Genomic DNA, 17,102 nt, shown 5'->3' on the forward strand with positions numbered 1-17,102 from the left:
CAAATATCTCAAATTACAACAAAAAAAGATCTCAGTGAAGTGAATTCTCCAGATTTAGCCTGTTTGATATCGCTAAGATGTATGATAAGGCATGGCATAATGAATTGATCATAAAACTTAAAAATTATAATATTTCTGTTGAAATGATAAAACTTTTAGCTAAATTTTTTTTAAATAGAAATCTTTTGGGCAAAATCTAAAAATACTTTTAACCTACAATGAAAATTAAAAAAGTTGTCTCTCAAGGTTGCCGGATTATCCATTTATTGTATAATTTATATGCAACAGATTTGCCTTTGGAATTTATGTATTCCATGCTAAAAAAAATGCTAATTCTATTTACGGCTTTATACTGACAATATAATGAAATACTTTAATATGTGGAGAATAAGTTCTACTGCCTTGCAGAATTCAAGGTTAGTGGCGCATGTATACTTCTATAAAATTACTTGATAATAAGTTAATTAACATGTTTCAATGGAACACTCCTTACAATAGATCACAGACACTATCGAGTAAAAGTGTTTTAGGCATTTATTCGCTTTTTTTTGAAGTAAATAAGAAGCATAAAATGTTAAAAAATTATTATAAGTTTATACTTTTTATATTAGAGTGCTATCAAGACCAGATACATTATCTGTGTAAAAATAAACATCGATAATTAAACTAATTAAAGAGGCTCCAGTTCATAATTCTCCAGAAAACAATGATATGAATATGATAATTATTTTGAATATTTTAAAAATTATTATTTATAGAGTTATGTAGAAAAATGGAATTATAAAAATCAATTAAATAAGTATTAATATTCATTCACTAACTTAGTTTCGTTTAAGTCTGTACGTTGGAATTTCCTGTGAGCAAATACGAGAGATAATTAGGTATATAAAATATACATATATAAAAATACATATTTGATTATAATATATATCTATTGTTATAATTGCACTAATGTATTATTTTAAAATAATTTTAGAGTTTTGCCTTTCAAATCATTTAATTATTTTGAACAATAACAAAGAAATCCCCGCTTTCAGCTATTTTAACTTTAAATTTTAAGTTAAAATTTTAAGAAGAAACGAAAACATTCATAAAGCTTTATAACTGAGTTTCATTTTTGTGAAAGATTAAAATTTAAACAAACAAATTCTTGGAAACATATTATAACTTTATAATTATCATTCTTATTTATACGCTTTGGACGATGATTCTTATCAACTAAACAAACATAGTTTCTGTGTTAACAACACTTCCATTTGAGATACAAAACGACAGACTTACCAGCAGCAAAAACAGCAATTTTAAATACCAGCAAAAGTGTGCCATTCCGATTGGATCGCTCTTAAAACACCGCAGACTCCTTAACTTTCTGCGCTGGATCTCAGCCTTTTGTCTCTGTATTTTCCGAATTTTTTTTAAATTCTTTTTTTTTTTTGTTTATTGTAAAAAATTGTATTTGTTTTTGTTGATTTAATTTGGCCAAAAGATGAAAGCAAGTCAATTCAAAATTCACTCGCCTTGGCTTTATGATTCACTGTTACACTTTGAATCATAATGCAAAGGCTGCGGCTAAGCCCGTGGCCCATTGGAAATGTCTGTACATTTTGGCCCAAAACTCAAGTGATCTACGTTGTACCTTTGTTGTTGTTGTTGTAGCAGTTTCTGTTGTTGCAACTGTTGCTGTGGCTGTTGCTGTTAGTATTTGACTAAATATGTAAATGTTGATAGATTGTGTGTTTTGTTGGTTTTAATTTGTGGGTGTAGGCGCTGCTCCTGTTACTGCTGCTCGACTTTAAATCTAAAAGTGAAAAATTGTTACACAAAAATTAGTCCATGAAAAACAAGTTAAATTTTAAGTTAACAGATAATAAAAAAAAATTAAATAATTATAGTGTTTCACTGTTTATAGGCAGTGAAAATAGAAAATAACTACTGCATTATATAATTTTTCGATTTTATTATAAATGATAAAAATATACACAAATGACATGCAGAAATATAGATACATATATTTGCATATTACTGATAAATGCCATATTTTACTATGTATTTCAACATAGAAATAGTTAAATATATCTGTTGAAAAGTTTCCATATAACAGCCAATTAGTCATTAATAACTATTAAATTCAAAAACGAATTCATATATAATTTCTATAAAATAATGTAGAAAAAAACAAGTTTAGAGAAAAATTAAATACCATAAATAGTAGAAACTATCTCTTATGTGTTGCTTTTCATATGTTAATAACTAATAAAGACTTAAGCTGAAAAAAAAATCCCAAGTATGTTTTACTTATAAAATTAAGTAACTCATGGAAATTGTTCTTATTAAAAACTTGGTGTACTTATAAATAATTCTCTGTTTCAAGAATAACGAAAAAACCACAGAACTATAATGACAACAGTACATTACCGTTTCATTCTAAATAAAAAAATTCTGTAAAAATGTGTAAAAAATTTAATTCATGACATGAAATATACATCTTCTAATGAAGTTTAAAAAAATATGCATACATATAACTAACCAATCTGAAATATCATGGTTAATATCCATCGATATCAGTCCGAATAGCTCAATAATAACCATACCATGAGACTGACATCGCTGCTCAATAAGATCACTTGATTTTTTCATTAAAGTGGAGTCAAGTTGGTTACAGATACTGTTGCGTTTATACTTAACTATTCCATGCAGAAGCGTTTAAATGACACTTGCGAAATACTCAGATATATAGTATATAACTATATAACTATATATTTTTAACAGATATTCTTTATATATGGCTAATAATTTTCTATTTATAAAGGCAACATCATAACATCCTTTACAGTCTCGTAACGAAGAAGAGTCAATTACTGTCAGTCTCTCTGCGAGTGCCCATATTTGAATAATGTAAGGAAGATGTATATTGTAAGTAAGTACTATCTCAATAGTCTATCAGACTGTTTATCAGTAATAACAAAAGATCTTACCAATGTAAAATATATTAATGTTTGTTATAGTCTCATGAGCACGTCAAAAGTGGCTCTTTCGGGCTATAAAGAAAATGCATGTTATACAGAGTGTCACACCAGTTCGTTAATTTTTTTTACTATATATGTATTTTTATTATTACTTTAGTACTTTTTGGTTGTATATAAATTTTAAAGAATATATATACATACACACATTTGCTGTTTTCTCTCACTCTCAGTTTTGTGATTTACATTTAAAGTAACAACAATTTTGATTTTGGCATGTCCGTGATACTTTACATAACATGAGCTTAACGAAGAAGAGGAATTTACGCACTTTCTCAGCGACTGCCCTACTTTGGCTAACAGTAGGAACAGATTTTTAGGGAAGTACTTTCTTGATAGTCTGTCAGACTGTTTATAAATAAGTTCAAAAGATAAAGTCGATCTAGTTATCTGTTGGGATTTCTTAAGAGAAATGTGTTATTAAGACGGCACATAATCGATAATTATTAGAAACAAAGTGTTGTCTGCCAAACAGCCAAGGCACCCAACCAAGTAACTGTCTCGTGTTTTTATTACGAAGAAACATTACTGAAAAGGATCAATTGAGAGCTTATATCTATCATTCATAATTACGCCATGCATATCTACAAATCAGAAAGTCAACTGATTTTTTGTCACACCCCAATATACACGCAATATACACAATCCTGCAATATACATTCATTTTCTGAAATGGATGTCATATACAATAACTTCCCTTTAGTTTCTTCAGATTTCCTTACCTTTTTAAACACAGCTTTAATCTGTTAAGATATGCTTCACTTTTGCATTAAATTTAATGCAGAAAAATAAGAATTAAAATTGATGAATTTGTTGCTCATCATTAATAGATATAACAAATGATCATTATCCCACATTTTCCCACTAAAACCATCTAAATCAATCAATGGAGAACTTATTCAATTTCCATTGTTTTAAAAATCAACAAGGAATTCATCGATCTATATTAAAGTACCTATACAAATCATGATATTTTCAGATTCTATTTAGAAATATATGGTTCCTTTTCCGTGTGAACCTTTACATTTTTTCAATATAATTATATTGGAAATTATATTATATATTATATAATATATATATATTAAATATATATTATTTTTTAATATTATTGAGACATAAATTTACTTTGTGAAGTATTCTCTTCAAAATAATAAAAGGACTCGCTTTTAATTTAATATTTTTGACGTCTTTTAACAAAGAAATTAATGGACCAATAATAAATAGTCTCAAATTCTAAGTTAGTTATTTCTAATAGAAAAGATAATGATACCTTAAAATCAATAAAATGCATAATGCTATTAATTTCTTACTAACAGAAATCAGGTCAGTGGAAAAGTATGGGTCTCAATTAAACTTTAAGACATTGATGTGATAACAGCAAAATTGAAGTTCATTTAAATGTCTTAATATATATAAAATTAAGAATTTCAATATATATATTTAAATACACAATAAATTAAATAATAATAATTTTATTATATTTGCTTGAAAATAGTCATTTTTTAAACTTCAATAAAAAAAAATCAGCAAAATTATAATGATAAAGCAATTTTAAAAATTAAAAAAAAATTAAATAATTTTAATTTAAAAGTAATATGATAATATGATAATTTATTCTGTATTAATTATGCTATAACTACTTGTCTTTAACGAAACATTAACGAAAATATTTAATGTAGTCATTTTTTCATCATATATTTCAATTAAATTATAATTTTTTTTTTTTTTGATAATTAAGCTATTTCTGCTTACACAACAATTGATCGTCAATTCAATTATCAAAATCTGCGAATCAATCTATTTACTTTTAATTACGTTATATGATTGGTGTAATTACCTATTAAAGTCGTCTCTCATTCAAAGTTTATCTAATGTTTTTAATCACGAATTCCATCGCATTATCTCAACCAATTGTATCCATGTTCGAAACGCTTTTTATTATTATTGAGTAAATATAAAAATCATTCACCCATCGATGATTTTTAACTTTTACTTTTTAAACTCAAATAAATACCTTTAGAAACACAAAAAAAAAAAATAAATAAATAAATAAATAACTTTAAAAAAAAAATTTTAAACAAATTCATTATAAATGAATTAAACCACAAAAAAAACTGATAAATTAAATGTGAAATAAAGTATCTAAAGGCGATGTGAACAATTAAGTTTTCAAAACGTGTAGATGTCACTCTATAAAAAAAAAAATTAAAAAATTTTTTAAATAACAAAGATACAAAATAATTAAAAAATAACTGACACGAGCTGAAATATGTACTAATGCGCATTTACTCAAGAATATGTAAGAATACGTTTTTTTTTCTCAATATATATTAACTTATGTATGTGCAAATATAAAAATAAACATTAAATAAATAAATAAATATACTAAAAATAAATGAAATTAAATTCTTTAACTACACGTACAGTACTTAATTGCAACCTTAAACTTGGACAAACTTGGAATTTCTTCACAATGTTTGTCTCTTTGAAACATCCATAAATAGCGGCTCCCTTCACTTTTCTGTACGTACTGTACGGACTGTACGGAAAGAACTTAAACATCACTCAACAGCTGAATTATTTAAAGTTGATTAAAAGATTTTAATTCGATAAGAATATAATTAAAGCAGCAGCAAGTAGATAGCAGCGAGTAGCGAGCAGTGAGCAGCTAGCAGCTAGCGGCTAGCGGTTAGCGGCTAGCAGTTAGCATCTCGCACCAAATAAAAAAGTTGCTTAGTTGATATCTGGCAGAAGCTGTTAAAATAAAAATTACGGATTAAAGCGTATTATCGCTGAGGGAGCATCGAGTTAATAAGTTGACAAGAACGGGTTCTTCAAAAATTATCAAAATATATTAATCATTTTAGTCCCATTTTTTCATGTTTTTTCAAATATCTTTTTTTTTTGAAATTATTTTTTGTTTTTGTTATATTTTCATTTTTTCTTGTATTTTTTTATATATATACATATTTTTTTTTTATGCCAGACATGGCTTTAATTCGTAAGAATTTTACTTACGCAAGTTAAAACAGCGTTTAAAAAAAATATAACCGGAAATTAATCGAATAAAAATTTTTAAAAATTGAATAATAACAATGGAAAGGTGGAGCTGTGAGTAACATTTAAGATTGAGCAATTTTATGAATTCAATTTTAGTTAACAATTAGTCAGTCGACACACAATTAAAGAACTGAACTCAAATGATTGATTTACTATTTCAAAAGACTTTGGGAAAAGGAAACTAAAGCCAAAATAAATAAATTAAATTGTTAAATTAAGTATTCAAACAAAAATCAGTAAAAAGGGAAACGTTTATTTTAAGAGATGAATTTTCATTTAATTTACAGATACAAGGATGAAACCCTACTTTTACAAACTTCCAGATACTCACGACACAAAAAAATGTTTACATGACGTTAAAACTTTAAAAATCGTTAACAGTTATATGATGAATTACAAATAAATTAAATTAATTAGTATTAGTATTAAGAAATAGTTTAATAATAAAAATGTTAATATAAGGATAAATACAAATAAGGAGAACAGACAGGGCAATGATGTGACTATAATACTCGCACAAACGATTATAATGTAGTCACTAGCAGCGGCGGATAGTCAATCCAGTCGAAACTTACTTCCTGAATTTTAGACATGACGACTACCAACCTCTCTATCTTAATGAAGTAAATTTAATAAAGCGATTTTTGTCTGAAATTTTTAAGCAAATGTACCATTTGCTCCTTTTATATTGTCCATATTAGTGCTGCTATCTATCACTTTTACACAGTGTTTGGTGTTATTTTTGCAAAAGCCGTCTTAAGTCTGTCCTTAATAATTAACCTTAATTTTTTGGGTAATTATTATAATTAAGAACCATCTATTTCTGGAGAACTTTGAGCATACAATGCTAGCATGGATAATAGTGCCCTAAAACTTTGTAAATGATTATGGTTTTGAGTTCAAGATCAACAAAGGCGGCAACTAGCTTACGAAGAGTTTTCTCATATCTAAATCTTCATATAAAACTTTCTTTCTAAATGCAGTTAAAAAATATTTTCATTTGTTGCATTATTTCTGTGTTTCCGACAGCTATTGACTACCCACAGTGTTTATTATTAGTTAAGGCACTACAACTTTATACATGTGAAAGAACTCACCCACTACTTTCTATGTTTACTTTTGCGTTAAATAGAGCAGAGTCTACCAGAACTTCATTTAATTTGGTTTATATTTTGCAAAGGCGTATTATTTTTTATATAAAATCAGAATGGGATACTTTTTGCGTGACAGTTTCACAAATACTGTCACAGCTAAAAGTTTTCAGAATTGCATTTAATTGCACTTAATAGCAAATTTTGTCTATGAAAAATGGAAAGACTGTTCACTCTCTATATAAAAAATAGTGTGGACGGGGTATTGCAATGAAGTTATGTCTGTTAGACAATAAATTTTGCTGTTTCCCTTGAGTCATATACGTTTTTTCTTTCTGAAGGAACTCACAAAAGCTCGTTTATTTGGCAACAAAATAATTTTTTAATCCTCATTATTAACGAAAGGATTTTCATTAATCACTGCAAAAGGCTAACATTATTAGTCAGAGATTTTTAGCCACATTCGCAAGATACAACCTCCACATGAAAATATCCGTTTAGAAATTTCCAAAAACACTTTGAGACGATCACAAAAGATCATGCATCATCTCTTGATATGATATTTGTTACTTAATATTTCTTTCCACAAGTTTAAGATTACACCAAAGGTCGTAAAGAATGGCAGCCCAATTATGTTGTTGCCATGCCGGTGGAATTTGCATCAACTTTTTGTTATTAAGTTTATGTTTTCTGATTTCTATTTTTAGTGTTTGCTATATGTCAAATTAACTGACATTTTTTAATATGCCAAATATTTATTTGGCGTTGCCAACCAAATGAACTCTTGTTAATCCCTCCGTGATTGTGACTTCAATATTCTTCCACCTGTTATCAAATGACGGAAACCAAACCCCTTTCCAAAATAGTGAAAAATATAGAACTAAAACGACATTCTATCTTATTGAAGAATGTTCGATTTCTTTCCACTTTGTAGATATTTAACGTAAATTTCATAAGACAGAAGAGAAATTAAATAAATTTTTAATCTCTTACTGACTTTGAGCTTTAACGCGGTCAACCCTTGTTACTAGCAGTCACAAAAAATTATTTACGAGTAATTATATGTAAGAAATAATTCCAAGACCACTCATGATGGGTATTAGGCAATACTCGAAACAGTGTATGGTTCTCAAAAAATTCAATTAATTAAAAATAATAAAAAAAAGTTTTGTTGTTGCAATTTTACTACTGCTCGATAAAAACCTCTCTTTTGAAACAATAGTTATATTAATAATAGTAATATTATATTAAGTTATAGTATATATTATATAATATATAATATATATTATATATATTATTTATTATATATTATATATTATACATTATATATTATATATATGTTATATTATATATATTACTCGCGTATGGAAAACGGCATTAATACCACTAGAATCAAAGATAAAAATATGCAATGCATGTGTTAAGTCAGTGCTGCTATATGGGAGCCTAACTTTCCATACCACTGCTTCTATTCTACAAAAACTACAAACCTTTGTCAATCACTGCCTAAGAAGAATAGTAGAAATCTGGTGGCTAAGAATAATCACGAATAAACGATTGTGTTGTATCACAAATCAGACAAAGATCAGCAAAGAAATAATTAAGCCCAAAAACGGTTGGCTGGACTATACTCTACGTAAAGATAAATCGGTAATTTCACACGCTGCGCTTGAATGGACGGTCGAAGTAAAAGAAGTGTAGGAAGAACTAGAATGACATGAAGACGTACAATATGTTACAACGGGAAACAACCAAATCCATTAACGATTTACGATATGGTATATGGTCAGAAATAAAAAAATTGGAAACATTTGTAATATTTGTAAATAGGATAAGTTTTTAATTATTGTGACTAATGACATGTCAAAAATATAATAAATAAATAATATATTATAAAAATAAATTTAATAAGTTTTTAATATAACATTAGTATTGTTTATTCATTTACCATATAAGGGTTTATGCTATGCCCTTAGTATTGCAATACTGTTTACTACTTATTATTGGTGTTTATTATTGATTCACTATAGTACATTGTATTTGAATGTAATTCTTTAATAAAAGTACGTCAAACACTTAAGTCTTTGTAACAATAAATATAATCAAACACGCGTCTTGCACTTCAATATATCAGAATCTTTATTATCTGCTTAAAGATACTCATGACCTAAATAAAAAAAAAAATTTTTTAAATTACTTCACTTTTCATTGGAACTAATAACACTCAAGGGCAATAAAATGCGCCTCCAAGAACCGACGAGCAATACGAGTATAAAACTAAGCAGTTTATTATCCCCAAAAAGAATTGAAAAAAAAATCAAAAATATTTTGAACCTAATTGAACAATGAAAACGAATTTCTTAATCCGTCTACAAGTTTCTGCACGATATAATCAAATACATTAAAAAAATATATAGAAATAATAATAATAAAAATAATATTAATAAAATTTATGATAGTCATCTAAGAAGAATAAAATTTATTTAACAAATTCCAGTTTATTTGTTTGCCACACTAAAAATTTTCAATTCACAATTAATTTTTAAAATTCATATCTCACTCTTAGAGGTGCAAAAAGATACAAGACAAGTTCAATGATTCTAACTGAATTTCGTGACTCAGTGCCGAATTATAATGCACTAAACTAAAAGCAGAAACAACAACAACAACAATTTTAAAGAAATCATTCATGAAAAATAATTCAAAAAATGAGAAACAAAAAGAATTCGATATATCTTTTAGGAACAAGTTGTGCGCTACATATAGGCGATTACCGCCGAAGTTTTCACAACTGAATTAGCATAATGTAGCACTTGAGTGCTACAGAAAATCAGTAAACACTAAAGCCGTCAGATTAGTGAACAGCCTTAGGCTACTCTTTGTCAACCGAGTTGGGAATGAAAAAATTATCTTTTTGGCATAAATCTTTAGACCTTTGTATAAACCGAAATTCTTTCAGCAAATCAGTTGCCAAAGACAAAAAAAGAAAATTTTTTTCTAAGTACACTTCACGGTTAGATAGAGTAGATGCGATATTTAACGCTTGCAAAAGGTTCACTACTAATCATTTACTAATTTAGTTTCTTATTATTATTATTTTTACTGTAGTTGTAGTTGTTGTTGCTGTTGTTGTTGCTGTTATATGGCTGTTATTTAGCTTAGTGTGAAATGCACCTTGACATTTAATTGGTTTTATATTATTTGATTATTTTTTTTTTTTAGTGTAAAAAAAATGTTTTCGTTAGGTATTTTAATTTATCATTTTATTCTTTACACTTAATTATTCGACATGCTTTAATGTACAAAATAAATGGTTTATATTGTATCTTCGATTTGTATCCGAGCAATTTCAATATCGAACGAAGTTTATAACATTTTAACGTGACTAAACTTACATTAACAAATTATTTTCAATGCTTTTGCATGCGTTGCAGATATTTAAATTTCATGTTGTTTAAATTAATTGAAAAATTATATTATAAACCAAAAACAAAGAAAAATATAGGAAGTGTGGTAAGGTACAAAATAAATTTTAACATTAAAAGAGTGAAATTAATTAATTCACAAAGATATTTCTATATCTTTGTATAACTTCTTCAGTTTTCTTAAAGAGTCTGTCTTACAAACAGATAATACTTATCATCCTCTACTTACATATAATTATAATAATATAGTACGAAATTGAAATGAATTTAGAGCTACCATCTATGTGGTACTTTCTGTCAACAAACAAATCTCTTGAGCGCCTTGGGACTCACGTCACTGTTGTGAAAGACTTTGTTTATTTAGGAACCAGCTTAAACACCCAAAATGACATTAGCCTAGAGATTCAACGAAGAATCACTCTTGCCAACACATGTTACTTCGGGCTAAGTAAGCAATTGAGAAATAAAGCCCTCTCTCGACAAACAAAAATCACGCTCTACAAATCTCTACTACCAACTGGTGACAGCAAGCAACTAATCGGGCTAACTGGCGGAGGCTACTCGGCTGACTATGTAAGTAAAGTATCTATGTGGCCTCCTAGATTACAAAAAAGCTTTTGACAGCTGAAACCAATTTTCATTTGGGCATCACTCTCCAAAAGTGGAATGACAAAAATATGGTAGCCAGATCGAATATTAAATGAATGTCAGCTGAACCAAACCACTCAAAATGCTGCAAAAAATGATATAAAAATAAGAAAGTTAAACTGGAAGGCCATACGCTTAGACAACCGACAGATCACATTGCGAGGTAAGCATTGACATGGAATCCACAAAGTAGCAGAAGACTTGGTGCGCCAGCGAAAACATGAAAAAGAGCGGCGGAAAGTGAGCTATATAGCGCTATATACATGAACCGACAACTACAGAGTCAGATTTAGAAGAATTATTGACGCCCTATGTCCCAATGGGAATAGTGGACAATATGGTGGACTTTGTCCACTTTTGTTACAATTCCAATTCCTGAGAATTGGAACTTGATTTTTGAGATATTAGGCCTTAAGGTTACAAACTTTATAATAAAATGCCAACAAAAACTAAATAATTCATTCTAGAGTTAGTATGTAATTCACTTTAACTCTCTTATGCAAGTGGATAATTCGTAGAAGGTATAGATGTAGTTTTCATTATATTCACTATAGCAAATTGATTTGCTGTGATATCAGACTTTGATGTTAAAATCTTGTAGTTACTTTAAGAGTTTATTTATGTAGATAATAGCATATGATTCCCCATAATCACCTCCCATATTTAATATCAAAACAATTTATGTACAAAAAATCAATCGGGTTAATATAGATGTGTTTCTTTGGGGGATAGCTCAATACTAAAGCCCTTAAAGGCCGCGGTATATAAATATCACTTCTAATAAAAATTATTAACTTCATGCAATGTTCAGTATTTTAATTAATAACATATATTCGTTTTAAATGATTTGAATTCTTGTACTTTTTTTTTGCCTACAAAATAAATTTGTATCTTTTAGATTTAAACCCAAAAAAAAGTAACCTAAAAATTTAATAACATGCCATGAAAATGATTTTAGGGATTTCCTAAGGTCTGATAAACCATTATATCTAACACAAATAGTTAGTTATATAAAATTATATGTATAGTTTATAAAAGATTTGTATGTTTTTATACTTCATCATAATTATATTAAAACAATTACAAATGTTATATTTACTAATATGATATTTGTAATCTATTAATAAAAATTAAAATTAAAATTAAAATTTACACACCCAAATTACCCAAATATATATTAATGTAATATTTTTAAAAATGGAACAAATTTTTTTGTTGTTATGCGATAATTTTGTTGTTATGCGATAATTAATTTTTTAATTACTCATACGTTACGGTGTTTCTACCTTAAAATATTATATTAAAAACACCACATCACAAACAAACAAAAATATTAATTTGGTCAGTCGTTGGCATACAAAAAACAAGTTTTTTTTAATTTAAATTTAGTTTATTAAATCAAATACTAATATATATATGTAAACAGTTTTATTCAATGACCTTCTTTCATTTGAGAGATAAAACCAGATCCCTTCTCCATATTTTTTTCTGGATTTAAATAATGTTTGAGTAGAGTAATGTATTTTAAAGGTAATATTTGTATTTGTTGTAAACTCTTAAATTTTAATTAATACATATAAATTAATATACCAATTATTATTATGTTTATGAATATCGCCTACTTAACCACTTTTTGTATTTTATTTACAAAATTATAAGTTCTAAAAAATTAATTTAACAACTAGAACTTGTTGACATTTTTGATACTAAGCAATCACATAAAGATACTATATAAAAATATTAAACAATTTTATAACATATGTAAAAGACATATATATAAACAAATCCATATGTGTTTATATAATTATTTATATATTATAAAAAATTAAATTGAAAAGTAAAGTAGGCATATGAATGTATCGGAGATATTTCTTTTATCATATTAACACCTAAACACTGTTTTATTACAATACAACTGAAATACGAAAAGAAATAAATAAATAATAAATTATCAATGTATAGTGCTATCTCTCTCTTAATGGAATAGTACAACAAGAAATTGGTATGACATTTTTCTAGAAATTGGTCCTAATTGAGTAAGAAAGTTTCAGCTTTTCGAATTAAGAGCAATAAGATGAAAATTTTCACCTGTCAGCTGTTGAAAATTTTTTTATATTAGATGGATAGCAGTTTCAGTATTAAAGCCTAGCTTAAATTCAATTATAAAGAATATAATCAAAGGCTAAGCAGAACCGACATTCTGTATACTTATACAGATACATCCTATTGAGATGGTGAATCAAGTCCAGGTAATCTGTCAAATAAAGTACCAATATCCTTAACTCTGTTCTACTAAAATATAATACTTTATCACGCACTTAAAGTATAAAGTAAAACTGTTACTTATATCTTAAAGTATAAAATTTAAGTAACAGTTATTTTTACTGCTTTCTAACTATCTATTTTCTGCTTTATACGTCTAAGATACTGTTTTGATGATCAATATAATGCATTTTAATTTATAAATATAAACTTTTTCTGGAAACATTAGATCCAATACAGTAAGACCCCTGTTTCGTTTAACGCTGTTTCGGTTTAGCGCTCTTTTATTTCAACCCGAACATTTAAGCAGATGTTTGAAAAAAAAACGGAGAAGAGAAGCAATCAATAAGAGAATTTTGGAAAAACTACAATATCATGAATGTTGTAGAAAACATAAACCTTTCTTGGAATGAGATAACAGAAAGATCTCTGAAAAGAGTGTGGAAGAACATTTGAACAGATTTAAGTAAGAGCGAAGACATTGAACCCTCTGTCGAAATGGATGAAATAGTGATAGAAATATTGAAATTAGTGAAACAAACCGGTTTAGATGAGGTAAAAGTGGAAGATGTCAAAAATATAGTTCAAGAAACAGCAGATAGTTTTTCTAATGATGAGCTCAAGGAATTAATTGAGCAAGAAGAAAACAAAAATATTGATAGTAGTGATTTCAAAGAAGAGCTAAAAGAAATTCCATATTGTTTGTGGAACAACTGAAATTATGGACCAATTTGTTGAAATTGATCCAAATTTTGGCAGGAGTTCAAAAGCAAGACGGGGTGTTATAGATGCTTTATCCACTTATAAACAACTTCTAACAAAACGCAAAAGAAAAATCGCAAACTACATTAGATGGCAGAAGATTGAACACACAGAATTGACTGAATAACATTGATTTTGTTTTTGTAAGAAATAAATATTTGGTTCTATTATTATTACATAATATTACATATAACATAATTATTAAATTTAATACCTAAGCAATTTTCTATAAATCTTCCCCTAACCCCAATATTTACATGTTAACATTGCCTCGTTTAGCGCTCTTTCGCATTGCGGTCTACTTTAATGGAACGTATCCCAGGCGTTAAGCGGGGTCTTACTGCATTTTTATTATGAGTTTATTGCTTTTATTATAAAGTTTGAAGTGCACATATATATCGAAAGCTTAGATAATCTTAAAAATGTTGTCTTATTAATGTTGTATCTGATATGATTAATTTATTAATACTAAACAGGAATTTTAGAAATGATATAAGATATACACATAGGTACGTATTATATGTAGTCATAAGAGTTGTAGTAGTTGAAGTAGTAATCTCATATTCTTAGAGGCAAGGTGACAATCCATTCCCTGTCGCCTACTTACTATCTAATCCATATAATTAAATGAATACTACATCTAGTAAGTCTAATAGATAAATTTCATATTATCAGTGTTAAGCAAACCAGCCATAAAGTTACTTGAAATATAGTTTAAATTCGAAAAGCCACTTTAATATTTAAATTAATATTTCTATACATAAAAAATAAATATTTTTTTTGAATTTGCTAAAATTTTTCATAAAATTTTTTAAAATATTAGGCGTGAAAAATTGAAAATTTAAAAAATGTATATTATTTACTTTGTTAAGAATTTTAAGCATTAATTAAAGCTTGAAGGCCAGCACTGGGTAATTGCACATGGTAATAAGTTACTATTATTATTATTATAAAAATGCTTTATTTTGTGTGTTAGGTAGAAATCATCAGGTGCTACCTTTAAGACTTTAAACAATTAAAATCTCCTTGAATGTAAGACAAAATCTTAATTTCAGTTTATCTGCGTTGAAAGAGTAAATATATATAAGTACTATTATGTCGGTATCAGCAAATTTAGTGGTAAAAAATAAAAAAAAAACTTGATTTGACTACATGTGAACTAAAAAGTAATTTTACATTTAAAAAAGTTTTCAAAGTTAAAACGAAAATTTTTCAATGAACTTACTGTGCTACATTTTTTTAAATCTTACTATAATCTTATTATAAGTGCTATTTTTTACATAAAATCCATACAAAAATGTGTTTATGAGATTCAACTTGTAAGGATTTGATTTATAATGACGCACTTTATGATTTGTGACGATTTATGATGATGAATTAATGAGGCACTTTACTTGTAAATTGTACCTAGTGATCTACATTTTTACCTTGTTATTAATCTAACTTATTAAAATATTTATATGACCCTTTTCACTGACTTGACTTCTTCTGAGCAGATTAAATATGTGTTTTTGGTATGAACATCTCAAAAAGCCTAGTTAAAAAGCTGTTGCCACAAAAGCTAAGTCACTTATATCTTAAAAGTGAAGACTTTTTTTAATATTATAAATAAAGTTTCTGTAGACTACAATTTACAGCTCCATCAATGTATAATGTATTATATTTCTGAGGATGTCTCAAACGCAATAAAATGCATGTGTCCATCACATAGACTAAACCTTGTCTTGCTCTCCTTGACTTTAGAAATTGTCTAAGCCGTATTTGTCTTTCTGACTGTGTGTCAGCACTTTCTTTTGTGATCAATAGAGTTAATTAAATAAAACTTTTGTTTAGAGTGAATAACGTATTCGAATTCTTGACATTTTGCTAATGCAATGAAGAGCCATGGTACTATATATAGGGTTGTTGCCTTGGCTGTAAGAATCTTCCCATCTCTGCCTTTTTTATTTGTTGTATATGAATTTTATTTGCTGACAAATGACTATATGTATATGCTTGAATAACAAGTTCAAGTATATTCATGAAATGGTATAAATCGATTAATAATATCATATATCGCTCATGTACCATATTGATACTGATTGAAGCTATTGGTAAATTTAACTGTTGAGATGTATACTACCGTTTAATGTAAGATTTTTTCATGAACAAATGATTCATAAGTATAGGATTTTTCCAAAATTGTATTTCTTAGGAATGCAAATCTGACTCAAAAGTTATGACATGCAGTTTATACGCAATTTAATCTTTTTTATTTTTTCTTTAAGTAACTTCTACAAATTATAGTGGATTTCTTGATTTATACTCGTTTTTTTTTTTTTTTTTGCGGTGAGGAGGTGGAATGCTTTATGCACCGTCAAACCGACCGTCGTCGGAATGGTGTGATTTATACTCGTAGATCTTCAATTCTAGTGAATATATAATGAAATTTAAACTAATTAAACTAGAAAAAAAAAAGTTGCATTAAACTTTGTCTATAACTATTTCGATAAGTTAAAAAAAAAGTACTTGGAAGTTTGCTTCATTGACCGATTATAGGAAAACAGTACGTGATAGGAATATAAAAAAAAAATAAAAATAAAAATATATCCTAAAATCAAATTAGGGGATATATAAAGCTCTAATTACTAATACATATTTAATATACAATTACAATTTTTGGATAAATCATTTTTAATAATAAAGGTTTTTTTTTTTGAAAAAAATTTTACTATTTTCCTTCTAAAATTATTATTTTATTGTGGCCTTACAAAGCTTTGTCTTAATAAAAGTAGCTAAGCTATATATTTACTTAAATCCATTTATGTATATATTGATTTAATATTCAGTTG

At 27.3% G+C, this 17,102-nt stretch overlaps 1 protein-coding gene across 1 annotated transcript in view; it reads right to left on the reverse strand.

Moving 5' to 3' along the window:
* The window catches only part of LOC119685393 (nuclear pore complex protein DDB_G0274915-like), a 43,858-nt gene that overhangs the window by 18,769 nt on the left and 7,987 nt on the right, over positions 1–17,102 (reverse strand). Inside the window, exon 2 of the mRNA XM_038099657.1 lies at positions 1,282–1,798. Coding sequence (XP_037955585.1) covers positions 1,282–1,326 — 45 coding nt within the window. The 5' untranslated portion in view covers positions 1,327–1,798. The remainder of the gene's footprint in view (positions 1–1,281; positions 1,799–17,102) is intronic.

The sequence above is a fragment of the Teleopsis dalmanni genome, chromosome 2 (assembly GCF_002237135.1).
Source record: "Teleopsis dalmanni isolate 2A chromosome 2, ASM223713v2, whole genome shotgun sequence".
NCBI lineage: Eukaryota > Metazoa > Arthropoda > Insecta > Diptera > Diopsidae > Teleopsis > Teleopsis dalmanni.